This window comes from Hyperolius riggenbachi, chromosome 10 (assembly GCF_040937935.1).
Source record: "Hyperolius riggenbachi isolate aHypRig1 chromosome 10, aHypRig1.pri, whole genome shotgun sequence".
Taxonomy (NCBI): Eukaryota; Metazoa; Chordata; class Amphibia; order Anura; family Hyperoliidae; genus Hyperolius; species Hyperolius riggenbachi.
In genome coordinates this window covers 98795800-98814554 of record NC_090655.1, presented here as the reverse complement: position 1 = coordinate 98814554, position 18755 = coordinate 98795800, and the positions used below count along the sequence as shown (strand labels likewise).

Here is an 18755-nt window from a genome sequence, read left to right as displayed (position 1 = left end):
CCCTCCGATCGCCTTCGGCGATCGGAGATCAAGAGATCCTGTTCAAAGAACGGGATCTCTTGGAGGGCTTCCCCCGTCGCCATGGCAACGGGGCGGGATGACGTCATCGACGTCGTGACGTCAAAGGGGAATCCGATCCACCCCACAGCGCTGCCTGGCACTGATTGGCCAGGCAGCACACGGGGTCTCGCCTGGGGGGTCCCTGCATCGCGGCGGATCGGCGGCGATCGGGTGAGACACGCAGCAAGCAAAGTGCTTGCTGCATGTTTTTTTAAAAAAAATTATTCAAATCGGCCCAGCGGGGCCTGAGCGGCGACCTCCGGCGGTAATGGACGTAACAATGCGTCCATCCTAAGGAGGTTAAGGAGCCACAGTACTCCCGAAGATCGGCTATACTGCGCACGTGGAGCGTCCTCTCTTGCGCACTCACGTGTGGGCAGTATGGAGCCGCCTGTCTTCGGGAGTACTCTGCTCCCGAAAACTTCCGAAGTCCTCTGCCGCAGGGGATTTTAATGGAGGAGCTGCTGCCACAATGAGGGGACCTGGAGAGGAGCAGGAAGGCTCTATAGGACCCAGAGTCTTCCCTCTCCTTAGGTAAGTATCTTTTTTTTTATCTGATTCCTATTAACTTTAAGTCAGTAATGTTGATTCCATCCCTGGCCACTGGTTTGGCATGAAGATGAGGTAGTTATATTTTTCCAAAACTCAGGTAGTCTGCAGATCTGTTTACAAAATAAAAAAGTGTATGATGACTGTCCATGACGAACCATGAATAGGAAGAGAAGACAATACATAAGATGCAAACAGATCTCTAGAGTTTACTCAACTGCGCAGAGAGTATAACAAAGAAATAGGGGAAAAAAATGAAATTTTACTTTACATATCCTTTTGTGCTTTTTTTCTATAGTCTGAAAACATGATACAAATTTGTGATTCTCACGGTACTGCTAAAGTATCTTACAAAAGTGAGTACACCTCTACCACTTTTGTAAATATTTTATTATGTCTTTTCAAGATATATTCCACTCAGAACAGGCCTCGCCATGGTCGACCAAAGGAGTTGAGTGCACATGCTCTGCTTCATATCCAGAGGTGTTGCAAATAGATATATGAGTGCTGGCAGCATTGCTGCAGAGGTTAAAGGGGTGGGAGACAGCCTTTCAGTGCTCAAACTATATGCCGCTTGGAGTGTACTCATTTTTGTTGCCAGTGTTTTAGACAATAATGGCTGTGTGCTGAGTTATTTTGATGGGACAGAAAATGTTCACTGTGACACTGATACCGTATAGTTCTTAGTCAACCTCACAACACTTTAGCTTTTTAAATATTAGGTATTACAAATATTTTATTATGTAAACAAGATAAATAGCACAGAGTGTCAGAATGACTGCCATATTCCATTTGTTCAGTGTTTGTAGGAGATATACATTTTGACATAATATGGAGATATCTAATTTGTGGCATCAGCGTTGATAATTTGGTGAACTGTGTAAACACAAAGTTACTTCTACAGACACGACATTGGGTAATTTAGTTTATCCCATATATGTGACAGTCGTGTGCTTACATTTGCCCTGATTGTTGACCTTTCTTTGCATACCCGGCCAGCTATAGATTAAACCAGGCTTATAATCAGTTTCCTGCAACAATTCAATTTCCGCTTCGCAGTAGAAGAGCTGTATCATTAATCTCACATTAACCTCAGAGATAACACCTTCAAACTGTGCTGGGAAGCACTAGCTTGTATTTTAGCAGCAAGAGAAGGGAAACACTGTCTTGTGGAATTCTCACATTTACTGACGATCTCATTAATTGATCCTTATGTCATTGTACAATGGAAGCTTTCAAAAGGCAACTTGTCACATAGTAGCTCCACAGTACTTCAAGCTTTCATGAAAAGAGTTTTCTATTCACATAACTACAATAAGTAGAATTCCTCCTTTCTGCTGGATTTGAGAGTGTTAAAATGAACTTTATTCACTTCATCAAATGAAAGGCCAAGCAGACAGAAGACTTTGTTTAACTCTGCTTTAACTTGTGGTGTTCTGTTACATTTGCATGGTCATCAGACCATGCAAACGTCAGACTATAAATAATCTATAATAATAATCACATTTTGCTTGTCATAGGATGGGAGATGTTCTAGAACTCCTTGTACTTAGGGGTAAATTTATCAAAGCTGTCGTAAAAGTGGAGCAGTTTATGAGAGCAGGGTCCTTGATAAGGGAAACTGCAGTGGCGTACCTACCATAAGGCTGCGGGTGATCACAGCACTTGGTTTAGCCATGGCTAGGGGAGCCGCTGTGGTGCTCAGCCACTGTGTTCTTTCACCTGGGACCTTTTTTCATAGTCTGGGAAACATTCAGGAAAATAGCAGCTGTAATACCAGAGTGCCCTAGACCAGAGATTTGCAAACTTGGCTCTCCAGCTGTTAAGGAACTACAGGTCCCACAATGCAATTTGGGAGTCTGGCAGCCACAGTCATGATTCATAAAGGCAAATGCATTGTGGGACTTGTAGTTCCTTAACAGCTGTAGAGCCAAGTTTGCAGATAACTGCCTTAGACTATTGATTATTTATCCTGATAAGAGTAATTAATCATTAATGCAGGACAGCTGAGTCTGCGGTTGTAGAAGGCAGTGATACAGGTGCCAACTGCTGACTTCTGTAGTGAGCCGAGAAGCAATCTCCAGGCAATTTAGATTAGCTTCATTGCAGGTAATGTTATCTCTTTCCCAGCCCCCCCCCCCCCCTGTTGTCTTCCCTATCACTCTTTCCTCTTTTGAGATTGCAGTTGCTATTTTTAACAGCATGTTCCTGCTAAACAGCACTGGTGATGCCTGCAGCTCTGGTGAGAGTCATTCCTGCCATTTCTCCTCTCTCACCAGGCTCTCTGTCTTGTGCCTCTACCTCTTTATCCCTCCACTCCTCCTATGCATCCCTCTCTTTCATATGTCCCCCTTTTCTTATTGTCTTCAGAGGAGCTCATAATCTAATCCTACCATAATCGTAGTCCTACCATATTATTATTGTGTATTTATATAGCACTGACATCTGCAGCACTGTATAGAGTATAGAGTTTCATTACGGTTAGCTCCATTCACAGCCTGACGACTCCTTTTCTCCAAAAATCCCCCAAAACTTGCAGCAACACGCTCGTGCCCCAACCCATCAACCCTTCCAACAAAAGTGGCTGGTTTTTTTTGGAAAGGGGCTTTAAATAATCATCACCGGGTATCAAATTCCCAGGTATGCCACTGGGTATCTGCTCCACTTTTGCACTGGTATTGCTTCAATGTTCCTCTCATAGGTTTTGAGAAATCTGCCACTAGAGTTGCCCATACATCTACTGATTAGGCAGTCAATCAACCAACCAATTTGAAATAGGATGAAAATTGGTGCTGCCAAAAGCATGCCCGTTCAACAATGAATCCATTTTTGGGGTGAAATTGGCTGCGTGTATCGATCAGACATGGTGCAAGATGTCGGGACGAAATGCTCAATCAGGTGCATGGCGGTAACAGCATGTGATTATCGCTAATGATGAATGCAATGGAAACCCCTCACTGCTGTCCCTCCAGTGTAAAATGTTCCCCCATACCCTGTGCAGTTACAGTGGCTTGCAAAAGTATTCGGCCCCCTTGAAGTTTTCCACATTTTGTTATATTACTGCCACAAACATGAATCGATTTTATTGGAATTCCACAAGAAAGACCAACACAAAGTGGTGTACACGTGAGAAGTGGAACAAAAATCATACATGATTCCAAACATTTTTTTTACAAATAAATAACTGTAAAGTGGGGTGTGCATAATTATTCAGCCCCCTTTGATCTGAGTGCAGTCAGTTGCCCATAGCCACTGCCTGATGAGTGCTAATGACTAAATAGAGTGCACCTGTGTGTAATCTAATGTCAGTACAAATACAGCTGCTCAGTGACGGCCTCAGAGGTTGTCTAAGAGAATATTGGGAGCAACAACACCATGAATTCCAAAGAACACACCAGACAGGTCAGGAATAAAGTTATTGAGAAATTTAAAGCAGGCTTAGGCTACAAAAAGATTTCCAAAGCCTTGAACATCCCACGGAGCACTGCTCAAGTGATCATTCAGAAATGGAAGGAGTATGGCACAACTGTAAACCTACCAAGACAAGGCTGTCTACCTAAACTCACAGGCCGAGCAAGGAGAGCGCTGATCAGAATTGCAGTCAAGAGGCCCATGGTGACTCTGGAGAAACTGCAGAGATCTACAGCTCAGGTGGGGGAATTTGTCCATAGGACTACTATTAGTCTTGCACTGCACAAAGTTGGCCTTTATCAAAGAGTGGCAAGAAGAAAGCCATTGTTAACAGAAAAGCATAAGAAGTCGGTTTGCAGTTTGCCACAAGCCATGTGGGGGACACAGCAAACATGTGGAAGAAGGTGCTGTGGTCAGATGAGACCAAAATAGAACTTTATGGCCAAAATGCAAAACACTATGGGCCATATGCAATTCACTTTTTCACCTGAGTTTTCTCCTAAGAGATACATTTTCAACTTCGATTTAAAAGAACTTTTTAGCATTTTACAATGGGAAAAGTACCAAAAAGTAGGTGAAAAACTACTGTCAACATTATTTTGAGTATTTGTTTGCTTGCTAATAGTTTAAAAGTCATTTTATGACAAGTTTTGAAAATATCACCTAGGAGAAAACCCAGGTGAAAAAGTGAATTGCATATGGCCCTATGTGTGGCGGAAAACTAACACTGCACATCACTCTGAACACACCATCCCCACTGTCAAATATGGGGGTGGCAGCATCATGCTCTGGGGGTGCTTCTCTTCAGCAGGGACAGGGACGCTGGTCAGAGTTGATGGAAAGAGGGATGAGCCAAATACAGGGCAATCTTGGAAGAAAACCTCTTGGAGTCTGCAAAAGACTTGAGACTGGGGCATTGGGTTACCAGCAGGACAACGACAGTAAACATAAAGCCAGGGCAACAATGGAATGGTTTAAAACAAAACCTATTCATGTGTTAGAATGGCCCAGTCAAAGTCCAGATCTAAATCCAATCGAGAATCTGTGGCAAGATCTGAAAACCGCTGTTCACAAACGCTGTCCATCTAATCTGACTGAGCTGGAGCTGTTTTGCAAAGAATAATGGGAAAGATGTGCAAAGCTGGTAGAGACATACCCTAAAAAGACTGGCAGCTGTAATTGCAGCAAAAGGTGGTTCTACAAAGTATTGACCCAGGGGGATGAATAATTATGCACACCCCACTTTGAAGTTATTTATTTGTAAAAAATGTTTGGAATCATGTATGATTGCCGTTCCACTTCTCACGTGTACACCACTTTGTATTGGTCTTTCACATGGAATTCCAATAAAATTGATTCATGTTTGTGGCAGTAATGTGACAAAATGTGGAAAACTTCAAGGGGGCCGAATACTTTAGCAACCCACTGTATACTTTGCCTGTCGCTGTCCACCGCTGTCTCTCCTTACAGATTCATGGCTCACGTGGTTGCTGATACATTATGTTATAGCATTTGGGGCTTGTGTGTGCATGGATCCAGAATGGGGTGCGGAGACAGCAGGGGACAGCGGCAGTTTAAGTATAGTTGCATGGGGGGGGAGGGTACATTTTCCACTGGGGGGACAGTGGCTGGGAGCAACAAGGCAGTGTCATGAGGCTGATTCCTGAAAGATTTAATGCTGAAATTGATAGGCGAATTGGCCTGTGGTTTATTGCTCTGTTCGATCCGTTTCGAACAGAGCGAGATCTGCTTCTTGATTGACCTGCCAATACATCGTCTGATGTATGGTCACCTTTTGTTTTACAATACAAATGAAAACAAATAAATTGAATATGTGGTGATTGGTTCAACAAACTTTCCCAGTGCCATTAATGCCAGTTTTAATTGTTAATACATAATACAAATTTCCTGGTCTCATTTTTTTTTCTTCAAATTTATAATTAAAAAAAGTTGAATAGTGTGAAGTTGAACAAAGTTTTGCTTAAATTTAGTGGCAAATTATGTTTTAAAATTATTTCATTTATGTAATTCACACATAAATCCGTTTGCTTTGAACTAGCTATAGATTCATTAAAATTTAACAGCCACTACTGTGGCTTAGAGACTATGTTAAGACCTGCCCACAGCAAGAATTCAGTGAGAGTTGTTCAAATGTGGAATATTTGGCCAAATAAGGTAGATATGACTAATTCTATATCTGCATTTAAAAGAGGTTTGGGTGCTCTCCTTGCATTGAAGGACATCTGTTGCTATAATTACTAGAGTCTAGAAGGATTTTTTTCCCCTTAAAGGTTAATTGGTCCAAGCCTTGTAAGAGTTTTTGCCTTCTCCTGGGATATTTGAGGGTACAGGAGGAAAAGGCACCTAATGTTTACATATATTTATTTTATTCTGCTTGGACTTAATGGAAGAATGTCTTTTGCAAACCAAACTATTTAACATTGAATTAAAGTAGAGTTCCAGTTCCACTCAAAAAAATAGTTAGAAACCAGTATCATCACTGCACAAGTCTTGCTGTATTGTCTTGTTGTCACTTTCCAAAACTAAGCATAATCGCATACTGAATTTCTATTCAGGCCTGTTTACAGTATGGAGGACCCAGTTATTTTCCCCTTCCTTCATGAGTACAAAGCTGCACAGAGGAAGAATAACTGTTACTTATTTTCCCTCCTCTGGTGGCTGGGTGAATGTCAGCAGCTTTTTAGCCGAGTTTCGTAATCACCAGTGATTCCGAAACGCTAGGCTAATGAATTCTCAATTGTGGGTCCTGTATCATTTTTTGAGCAAATGTAATTAGCTCTGGAAATCACGTTGCAAAATCTCAGCCTCTCACCCTTGCTACAAGTCAATATGTACAGAGGACTGAGTGGATTACTAAATTATAAAAAGTAGGATTTTACTAAATTATTATAAAAAGTGGAATCTTACTTTAAGGTGCTTCACCTAAATCTGATATTTTGACTTTTTTGAAATCCATAGTCAATTAAGTGAGGGAGGTTTAGAATGTTTACAAGGCTATCACTGCTTTCTTTTTTCCAGTGATAAGAATTATCTTTGTGTTGGACTAGCTGTAAGCTCTGAATTTCATAAGGATGACAAGTGATGAATTGTATTCCAGTATAGACACAAATAGCAATAAATACTCAATAGTGGTTTCAGCCCTTACCCAGTATCAATTAAATATTATCTTGTTGCCTGTGTTCATATTTAAAATAATCTCTACTTCCTGCCCCTGTGATGCCAGTTGTTGGCGCAGATAATCTCTAGTTCTTGTCCCTGTGACATGAGTTGCCAGAGCAAAATTTAAAGGACACCTGAAGTAAGAGGGATATGAAGGTTGCCATATTTATTACCTTTCAAATAATTGCTTGGGTGCACTGCTGATCCTCTGTCTCTAATGCATTTATCCATAGACACCAAACAAGCATGCAGATGAGATGTTTGACTGGATTTGTTGCCTGCTTCTTTGAGGTGGGTGGAAATATGGGCAGAAGATTGGGCACTGCATAGGTGTCCATATAAAATATTAGTAAAGATTCACATCGCAGGTGTACCCAAATTTCACACTTTTACTGACATTTTTTATGGGCGCAAATATGGTGGTTAATATTTGATTATTTTTTTTACACAGTGCGTTTATGGTGGGGGAGGGGGGCAGTTAAGGTAAGGCATGTGGGTGAGAGAGTCTTATGGTTAGGCGTGGGGGGGTCATCTTTAAGGTAAGGCATGGGGAAGGGTTCTGTTTAAGGTTAGGTGTGGAGAGGGGAGTCCATTAAGGTTATAGGTAGGCATAAGTGAATAGAATATGTAGGCTGACATATTAATTTCCTTTTAACCACTTCCTGCCCCATGACGTGAAAATAAGTCTCTGCACTCCCCTCCCAACAAATTGCAAATAACAATGCTACACAGTTTCAAAGGAATGACAGCAAACCCCCCTGCTCCTCCCAGGGAATTCAGTGGCAGGATTAATATAGTAAACACGTTTAAAACAAACATTCCAGGAGCAGGCAGATGTAACAAGAGAGTAGGGTATATACAATGTGTTACTAATACACATTAAAATAAATGAACATATTTTTTTCCTTTTAAAATACATAGAAAATAAGGTCATTAATAATAACAAATATAAGCCACAAAAGCCTAATTTGTCCTGAATAAAACAATATGTAGATCATTTAGTTGAGATAATTATTTATAAAGTTATTGCCAAAGTAATCAGAGCTGAGCTGAACTGTGAAAATGACCAGAGTGGGGAAGTGGTTAAACAATACCAGTTGCCTGGCAGCCTTGCTAATCTATTTGGCTGCAGTATTGTCTGAATAACGCCAGAACAAGCATGCAACTAATCGTATCAGATCTGACAATAATGTCAGAAACACCTGATCTCCTGCATGCTTGTTCAGGGTCTATGACTAAAAGTATTAGAGGCAGAAGATCAGCAGGATAGCCAGCAAGGGCATAGCAATAGCTATAGCAGCCATAGAATCTGCTATGGGGCCCTGGAGCATAAGGGGCACAGGAGATAGTGAATGTATTCATCATTAACTTCCTTTTGTTTCTCCTCCCTCTGACTTTATCTCAGTGCCCATGAACTACACGCAGTGTTGATTGCATGAGAATGTAAATTGCCCAAACTCATATCCATAGGGTAGGGCGAGTGCTTACATCAGAGGGCCCCATTAAAGTTTTGCTATGGGGTCCCATGATCTCTACCTATGCCATTGATAGCCAGGCAACTAGTATTGCTTAACTCCAAGAGAAGAGACCCAAGCACCGTCTTCAAGTGTATTATAAGCTCTTTTATTTATTTAAAGTATCAGAAAGACAAAAAGGGCAAGTCTATCAGCTTGAGAAAGAGAGGAGTCGCCTCTCGAAACGTCGCACAGACTTGCCCTTTTTGTCTTTCTGATGCTTTAAATAAATAAAAGAGCTTATAATACACTTGAAGACAGTGCTGGGTCTCTTCTCTTGGAGTTTCTACTTGCTGTTCCTGGAGACAGAGGGACAACGACCAATAGCACGTCGCATCTAGATGGTTGGGTGCTGCCTGTAACTATTTGTCTACTACTAGTATTGCTTAAGGCAGCTTTCACAGTGGGACGTTACAGGCGCACGTTAGAGCAGCCTGTAACGCAGCCCAACTCACAGTAATGAAAAATCAATGGGCCGTTCACAGTGCCCACGTTGCGTTACAGTGTAACGCTGGACGTTCAAAGAAAGTGCAGCATGCTGTGTGTTATACGCGGTTTTAGCTGCGTTAGACTGTTTGCACATGCTCAGTTAGGGGAGAGTCCGCTATTGTTCCTAGCCACATGGCTAATTAATACTCACTGCACTGTAGTGTTGTCCAGATCATGAACAATTTGGATCTTTGATCCGGATCTTTTTTGTAAGTGGAATTATCCGGATCATCACAATGTTCACAGTGGATGTCTGGAAGAAACAGGAACTGCAGCTTCTGTGCACAAGCACAACCTTCCTGCTGCATCTCTCCCTTCCCCATTAGCACCCTCAATGTGCCCTCATTCTCCTGCACCTCTCACTCTGCTGCACCCCCTGCTTCCTGCTTCCCTAGTAAAATGATTCAAATATTCGGTTCAAAGATCCGGATCTTTTCAATGATCCGATTCAAATCATCAGACTCATTGAAAAGATCCGGACTTCCCAGGATAGCACCAAGAGCCTCATAACGCAGCTCAATCTGACGTCCAACTTCAACACCACCATGCGTTGCATTAGGGGCACGTTATGCGACCTTAACGTCCCCTAAAATGCAACGTCTTGGTGTGAAAGAGGCCTAAAAGGAAATACATATGGCAGCTTCCATATACCTCTCGCTTCAGTTGTCCTTAGACATAGGTATAGATGGGTTCTGTGTGAGAATAGGATTAGGTTTTAGTTGTAGTAAAATATCGGTATCATTTACAGATATTTTACTATAATAATTGCCAACTTAAAAATGTACAATATATGTAGGTGTACCAATATTCTACTTGCTGAAATTGGGCTCCCAAATTTCCTGACTCCTCTTTTTCCTGCACGCGATTCAGACACAATTGATGCATGAAAGGTCAGTAGGAAGCCTCTAAATCCTTCTCACTTCAGGTGTCCTTTAAAAATGTAAGATGGACAACTGTAAAATTCCGATTGGGGCTTTAAAACCTTCCCAAATAGTTTTATGTAAATGTTAATCTTGCACTTGTTCAATATCTGTTATCCCTGAGCGCGTACAAGTATCCTAATTTTATCATTCTTTTAGCTTCCTTTTAGAAAACATTTGAAAATACTTTTAACTGCTGGAATTTTACATACTCTGTTATTACGTAGTTTATTACAGACAAGAGTTCTCTTTTTGTCCGCAATAACCTAATTGTGTCTTAACATCAAATATAAGAAAGCTGATCTTCCGTCTAACTGGCAGTAATAGAATTGGTTTGATGCATTGAGTCTGAACATGCAGTTTCATAGAACAGTGTGCCAGCCTTTGTTTCTTTAATAATATATTGTGTGTCCAAGGGACTTAAGAGAATCTTTGACAAGTTGGACAGAGTTTATTGGCTCTGTTTATCAGACAATCCCTCCAGCTTACAGAGCTTGACATTAAGCTATAATTCAAGCTAGCAGATAGCAAGAATTACATCGAGCATTTAAGAAACCAGGGCGAACCTTCTAGTTAAACTTCACTAAATAACAATAGACCATTCAGAAGAGGAAAATTTAGCAGACTAATCTATTTGTAGCTAGATAAAGTGCACCTGCAAAAAACGAACTTTTTTTTGGTTAGGGAATTATGAACAGCATACAGATTTTCACCAAAATACAAAGATAACAAGAACCCATAATGAATCCAATGCAATGCTTTATTAGCCATCCAAAGTGAAAAATCCATTAAAAACCATGACAAACAGCCGGTAGGGCATATTTTTTATACAATAATCAGTTCATTAATAAATATTGAACGTGGAATAGTATTTAGCTGTCTTGCAGTTCTGATGTTAGCTCATATGGTCTTTTCTGCAGATTACAGAACATTAACATTAGTTATACATGGTGCTTCTAGGCATGCAAGTGATCTGGGAGATTCCTGTAAAATTTCTAAAATGTATTGCAAAGTTCCCGTCATGGCGGAACCCTGATTATTTTTGTAAAAGGAACTTTCAACTTTCATTTTACAGTTGTCTTCTGTAAACTTATGATTGCTTTATGTGGTAAAGGGATGAATAAAAAAGACGTGGGAATTATGTCAATGCGATAGTAATTCAGAAATGTGGGTGAACAAGGGAACATGTTGTTTTTTGTTGTTGTTTATGATTATTGTTATTACTCATTTTAATTCTGTTCTTTTTTTAGTGTACCGACATTCCAGAGCCTCCCTGAAGAAATACTTAGTAAATTAGCTGATGTGCTAGAAGAGGTAAGATTGCCACTTAAAAAAAAGAAAAAAAACACTTTTCATATGAAGCTAGCATAATTGTCACAAATGGCTTTATACGCTGTTAAATTTCATGATAATGTACGTCTGACATAAAACTTCTAGCTAGGGATGATTATTTTTATAGGTTTAAAGCCAATCGCAATGCAAAATTGCTAGACATGTGATATATTAAGTACAGCTCTTCAACTAAATTGTCAGCAATGTTTCTTAAGGCTGGATAATGCTTTTGTGTTTGTTTTTGGTTTTATGGGCTTCGGGTCAAGTTTCAGACATTCAGACATTCCCCCAATGCATGCTTGAATAAAGTGTGAGTATTTTACTGCATCAGCCCACTTCTGCACCTTCTTCAAATATACACACACACATATATATATATATATATATATATATATATATATATATATATATATATATATATATATGAGTTCTGGTCCAGGGTCCCTTTTTGGCCCAGTATGGAGCGATGCTGTTCATTTGAGGCCTTAAAGTGATATATCACTTGAATATTCTTGCAAGAAAGGAGTCTTGGTTGTGTTAGTTTTTCGAGTAGAAAAGGTGCTGCATTTACAGAATTGGCAATGTAATCTGCTATGTTCAAGCAATTATGCATGCAAGAAGATGAGAGATCTTGGTATGTTTTGTGTACAATTTGAATAATTAAGATTTTGTGTATAGAAAACAAAAATGAGTTTTTTATCAATACCTTTGTAGAGGGAAGGCACTGGATACCAAAGAGCCTTCCCCACCCTCACTTCGTTCCATAAATCCTGTGCCATCCCTGGTTGAAGCTACTCATTCTTATAGCTCTTCGGCACTACTTATGCAGCCTTTGGAAGTACTCCTGTCCTTGACTTGAGTACTTCCCAAGATGCGTGTAACAATTTGCATTTATGCATTGCACATGAGAGAAAATGCACAAGATATGCAACAGAGCAGGAAATGTCACTATGTGGGAAATAACTGAGACAAGGCCAGGAATAAATGAATAAAGGCAATTTATTAATAATGCAAGGAACATAAATTGCGTAATCAGCAGTGTACATTAACTTAATTTGACTACAGTACCACTAATGCCTTGTGAAAATATAAATTATATTTTAGAGAGACATGCTCAGTAGGATTATGTCATAATTTAATTTTAGCATACTCACACTGCCTGCCAAGGTACTTGCCTTATTTCCCCGCATATTTTACTGCTAAAGGACTTTCTGTGTATAGACAACGGAGAGCACACAGTTGGTATTACACAGACACTAGTTAAATACTTCTCTTTTGTTATTGTCCGTTTGCAGCAAAATTGCCAGTTTTTAACACTACACAAAATTCTGTCAAACAGGTGCCAATTAGATTGGTGATGATCAGTCACTGGTATCCTCAGAGTCTTGTTTAACTTTGATGACTCTTCCTTTTTGCCATGTAAAAGTGCTAATCATTTACAGGTGTATATGGGACACAGGACCACTATGATTCTTGTCATCATACCATTATGTTTAGCGGGCTGTTTCATTAAAAAAAAATGTTTTAATTTGTTCCAGATGGTGGTGAATGGAACAAGGAGCTTGGAACAGTCTATTTTAATTGCTTTCTGTGGCAGCATAGTGTAATTTGTAATACATTAATGTCACAGGTCCCATATACATAATTAGAGGTGTCTGGAGATTCTATAGTGATGTATTCTGTTCCAGCTTTCACACTGAAAGGTCGTGTTGCATCAGACAATATAATCACATTGCGTTTGTAATGGCAAGTTCACACTGTCCCACTAAGAGTATGGTTCAACAGAATCCATAGGAATAACATGAGACAATCGTGTACATCACTGGATGACGTGCATGGCCGGATTTCTGGCAAGGCCACATAGGCCATGGCCTAGGGCACCAGATAAACATGGGGCGGCTTGCAGACAGTGGGCATTATTTGCAGGGCATTATTTGCAAGTGTCCAAACAAATGAAAGGGGTCAGGATAACTGCACTATTACTACCAGCTGGCATCTGCCTGTGCAGTGCTACAGGCAGCTGCAGTCCGTTAATTAAATGTTTGTGAACAGTGTGTGACTAGCAAAAAGCCAGACCTTGTCCAATGACATAGCAGCAGCTGCAGGCAGTTACAGAAGGCCGGGTCTCATGCACTTGGTGTGGGGGATGAAAGGACCAGGGGCAGCACCAGCAAATAGTACAGAATACAGAAGGCAGCCTCTCACAGTACCCTTTTCTTAATTATTGATTGGCCAGCGCTGTTACCCTGTAGACAGCAGTGGGTACAGGACTCACTTTTACGTGTTGCTGACCCCACCCAATGTCCAATTGTGAGCCACTTTTGACAATGTGTGTGTGGTGGACGGCTCCCACCACGCCCATCACCTGTAGATCGCTTGATTGACCATTTCCCCATGTGACGTGATTGATTCACTTCACGTTGCCATGGAGACCTCAGCACTAGCCACAATAGTGGACACCAGCGGCCCAAAAATAATTTTGGGGGTGTGTGTGTGGAGAGAGGTGGTAGGATACGGTTTCGGTTGGGGCGGCTGGTAATAGTCGGTCTTGGGCGGTAAGAAGTACAAATCCGGCCCTGATGACGTGCACATTCACAGTTGTGGTAAAGCATACATTTTTCTACTGTATGCTACTCTGTGTGCATCGCAATTTTATGAAAAAACGGCATCACAATGCAATTGAGGGAATTGCACTGTGATCCCGTTTTTTTCCAGGATGTGCAGTTTCCTACCTTGAATGAAGCTGTGGCCATTCATTGCCCTGTTGACATATAAAGGTGCTAACAGACAGTCCAATGCTAATGATTACGTGAAAGTACTATGATCCTTGTAGCATAATACATCAGTAATCATCCCTTGAACTTTTTTATTATTTTTTTTTAACCTATCAGTTTAAAACAAAAGTAACCAAAAATCCTTCCCACAGAGTTTAGAACCCCAACAATCTTACATAAAATGTTCTCATCTGTCCTTGAAAAGCGTTGGAGATGTGGGATACATGACTGCACCATTCTCCATGTCATGCCCACTGATTGAACCCTACTGGAAATAGATGTGCCAATTAATAGAACACATTTTGTGTGATAAGATGCATTTCTCACCCAGCACTCTCTTGCGTCAGAACACCTCTGAGTCCATAAAACACTAAAAGAAATCTATTACAATCCACCTCATAAATGCAACCAGGGATTGAATACCCTCACATTGGAAGTCACCTATTATAGCATCCTCTATTAAGCCCGGCTTAGGAAAGTGGACTCTATTGCAGCTATGGAGGAACTGATTCTTCTCTCCCATGACCACAACAAATAATATATCCTAACTTGGTCAGTGTGGGTAGAGTTTAAATATTCAGGTGATTCTGTCTTTTCTAACTTGTGTCACTCTTCCGACACTGGGAGGAAAAGACACAATTTAGTTCTGGTTAATCTAATCTAATTCATATTTGGGTATGCTTTATCATCATATCAATTGTTGATATAGGCAATAGGCAATAACATTCATTTTTCAAACAGGAGCCTACTCTTGTATCTCCCTATTGTTCTGATCAAAATGTTTACTGCTATGTATCTGTGAATATGTATAGGCATATGCTTAGGCCTCTTTTTTCTACTTGTATGCTTTTTCTAGTTTCACAATAAAAATGTTACTAAGGGGAAAAAAAATAAAGCAATCAGAAACCAGAAATCCACATAAAGGATTATGTATCCCAGGTGATGGGGGACCATTTGGAAAGCATCAAAGGTGGTGTTCTAAGGAAGAGATTTGCACCATCCATTGACTCCAGGGAGAGTTTTCACTGACAACAGCTGACTATGTGGACTATGAGACTCGCATGTAGGGCCATATGCAATTCACAATTTTACCAGAGTTTTCTCCTTTTTCACAGCTTGCAAATAAAATGTCTTTTAAACCAACAGCAAACAAACAAATACTCAAAATTATTTTGACAGTACTTTTTCACCTACTTGTTAGTACGTTTTCCATTTTGAAGTGCTAAAAAGATATTTTAAATTAAAGATGAAAAATTATCTCCTAGGAGAAAACTTGGGAAAAACTGTGAATTGCATACGACCCGTGGTGTGCAATATTATGCTGTTGATAGCAAGAAGTTTCCCTGCATGCAGGAACCCCATTTTAAATATGAATAAGTCCATTAATTAACCTGGGCTGTCACATCTCATGTGATTCTGCATGCCAGGAAACTGAATGCCATCCCATCAAGTTAGACCCCTGTGTATTTCACCTCTAGTTTTATGTGTTCGTGAAAAAAATTCCATTTTTGAAAAAGGGTGCATCACCCTTACATGTCCTATGGCAGTGATAGCTAACCTTGGCACTCCAGCTGTGGTGGAACTACAAGTCCCATGAGGCACTGCAATACTCTGACAGCTCTAAGCATAACTCGGGGAGGCAGAGGCATGATGGGATTTGTAGTTTTGTCACAGCTGGAGTGCCAATGTTAGCCATCATTGTCCTATGGGATTTATTGGTGACTTCACCATTTTGCAACATCTGTATCTTAAAGGACAACTGAAGTGAGAGGGATATGGAGGCTGCCATATTTATTTCCTGTTAAACAATACCAGTTGCCTGGCAGCCCTGCTGATCTATTTGGCTACAGTAGTGGCTGAATTACACCAGAAACAAGCATGCAGCTAATTGTGTTAGATTTGACAAAAAATGTTAGAATCCCCTGATCTGCTGGATGCTTGTTCTAGGGTTGTTATACTAAACGTTATAGAGGCAGAGGATCAGCAGGATCCTAAACGTTATAGAGGCAGAGGATCAGCAGGATGCCAGGCAACTGGTATTGCATAAAATGAAATAAATATGGTAGCATTCATATCTCTCTCAATTCATGCGTCTTTTAAGTACATATACAAAATCCTGCACCTTTTTAGAGTATGTTTCCAAACTGAACCTTTTTTTCCAAATGTGATTTTTTAGGGTTTTTTTTGTATGCATTTTCTGTGGGAATGGTATTGCAGCTGTATTTTTTGTATTTTTTTTCTCTCTACTATAACATCTTGTAGAAGCTTATATTTTCAAAAATGGGTTTAAAATCAGAGCATGTGCTGCTGAGATCAGGACGAAAAGTGGATAGCTTCTGTTACCTGATGATCTCTGCACAAACTAAATTTCTCCTTCAGGCAAAATTTGTCTCATCTCTAACGTGCACTAAAGCAGCATGAGAATAAAGGAATTGCTTTGAAGAGGCAGAGTGTTCCCCTTCCAAAAGTCAATGCTCAATCGACCCAATAATGTCCTGTTTCTATCTCTTCCAACATGCATTTTCAGCTAGCCAATTTCATGGCAGAGTCTATTTTGTCAATAACCTTGAGTGTTTTACTTGCTACTTTACTCAGCTTGTGGTATCCCCTGCTGCCCTAAGTATCTTGCTTGACAGCAGCCAGAAGCATTTGAAATAATAGCTGGCAATGAGTTTCTCAAGTATTGCGGGACCATGAGAAATGAACATAAACAATTTTCTTTCTTAAAAAGAGATAGAAAAGTGCAATATGTTGCTGATTTCTCTTTCACTTGTTAACTGTACATGAATGACCATAACACTGCTTAAACATATACTGAAAACAACTGAGAATAGTAAGATGTTGGCAACATTAGTAGGGTAAATCTTTCTGCAAACAGGGTTCAAATTAACTTATTTTATGTATAGCACTGCATAAGTCTTGGAAAAAGAATTAGCAAGCAGTATCCATATAACAATTGATGAACAGTTACCTATGAGCGTATATATCGTTGTCAATGTCTTCCCAAAACAGAAGACATTTACCGTATATGTCATGATGGACAATCCAAACGAAATAATAGTAGCTTCAATCTAATTTTAGAATAGTGAGTGGGGCCATGCAAATCATACATTTATATTTGTGGCAGACAGTAGGGATGGTTGAAAAATTTCTGCAGAATTCTGATCTACCGATAGGAAATCAATTACTTCAGCAGAAATCATTGTGAGAATTGTCATGCGGAAGTTTGAATTCCGCGGAAATGCCGCATTACCACAACTTGGAAATTATAAAGCGCAGAAACCTCTGAAGACGCTCAAGTGAGCGAAACGTTCGTTAGGTGGCACCGCTGCCCCCCACGTCACCCCACAGCCAACAGAGTCTAGATAGGAAACAGAATACATGCTATATATTTATGCACTTTTTAATGCATCATCCGGACGAAATAAAGCTGTTTTATACGTTTGGAATCTGCAAGTGCCAGCCTGCTCCTTTCTAACTTGATTGGAAAGTTATGCCCAATCACAGAACTTGGAAACATTGGACCAATCGGAGTATGCAGAATTCCCACTGAAAATCGGAAACCGCATTCATTTTAGGCCAATCAGAAGACTTTGAAAATATTAGGCCAGTTGCAGAATGCTGACCTTTTTTTTTGCGGAAATTGGATTACTACAGTAGTTTTAGGCCAGTCAGAGAATGCAGGAATTTTACACAGAAATCATATTACCTCTGTAATTTTAGGCTAATCAGAATACTTTGGAAGGATTATGCCAATCAGAGACTGCAGATAATAGCATACATCTGCAAAAAATAGCAGATTCTGCTTTTTTTATTACAATCAACTAACTTAATTGACAAAAAAAATTTTGGGGGCAAAAATTGGAATGGGGAATTCCGCGGAACCAGAATGACACTTATCCCAAAGTGGAAATTTTGTTGGAATCTGAAACCTGACCATGCCTAGCAGACAGCTATACTTTCTTGTAACCCAACCACAACTTTAAATCCTTAAATTTATGAAGCAATCTATTTCAGTATGCATACAGCTATATCAACCAAGTCAAAGAAAAAGAATGTCTCTGTGTAACTGGACCTGTGAGAGTGTGGCTAGAGGGTACTCTGGTTATTCAGATGAGCTAAAGGCAGTCTAAAACTCTCCACTGAATGCTTATTACAACCTTGCCTCCTTAACCACTTCCCATCAGCTCATTGGCGGCGGAAAGTGACTGTGAGTGTGTACGCCCCCCCCCCCCTTGCAGCTCACATGGGAGTACTCTAATCGGCTGAAATGCAGATCTGATAATTTCAAAAGTCTGTTTTGCAGCAACTAGTTAAGGTGAACCTGTTTCAAATCTCACCAGTACCTGCTAATGAAGACTACATTTTGTATGACCCTACAACTCTTTCTGCAGGGCAGGGCTTGTTTTAAACGTAAGGGGGATCCTGGATGCACAAAGCTGTAACAGATCCAAAAGCAGGCTGTACTACCTAGAACAGGGGTCAGGAACCTTTTTGTCTGAGAGAGCCATAAAAGCCACATATTT

The 18755-nt window shown here is 40.2% G+C and overlaps 1 protein-coding gene across 6 annotated transcripts in view; it reads left to right on the top strand.

Annotated features, from left to right (window-relative positions):
• Positions 1-18755, top strand: part of PRKG1 (protein kinase cGMP-dependent 1) — a 1426855-nt gene that overhangs the window by 1102578 nt on the left and 305522 nt on the right. For all 6 annotated transcript variants that reach the window (XR_011024535.1, XM_068258259.1, XM_068258261.1 and 3 more), the window contains exon 5: positions 11374-11437. Coding sequence is in view for 5 of the 6 variants with exons in the window: in XM_068258259.1 (XP_068114360.1) it covers positions 11374-11437 (64 nt within the window). In the remaining variant the exon portion in view is untranslated. The remainder of the gene's footprint in view (positions 1-11373; positions 11438-18755) is intronic.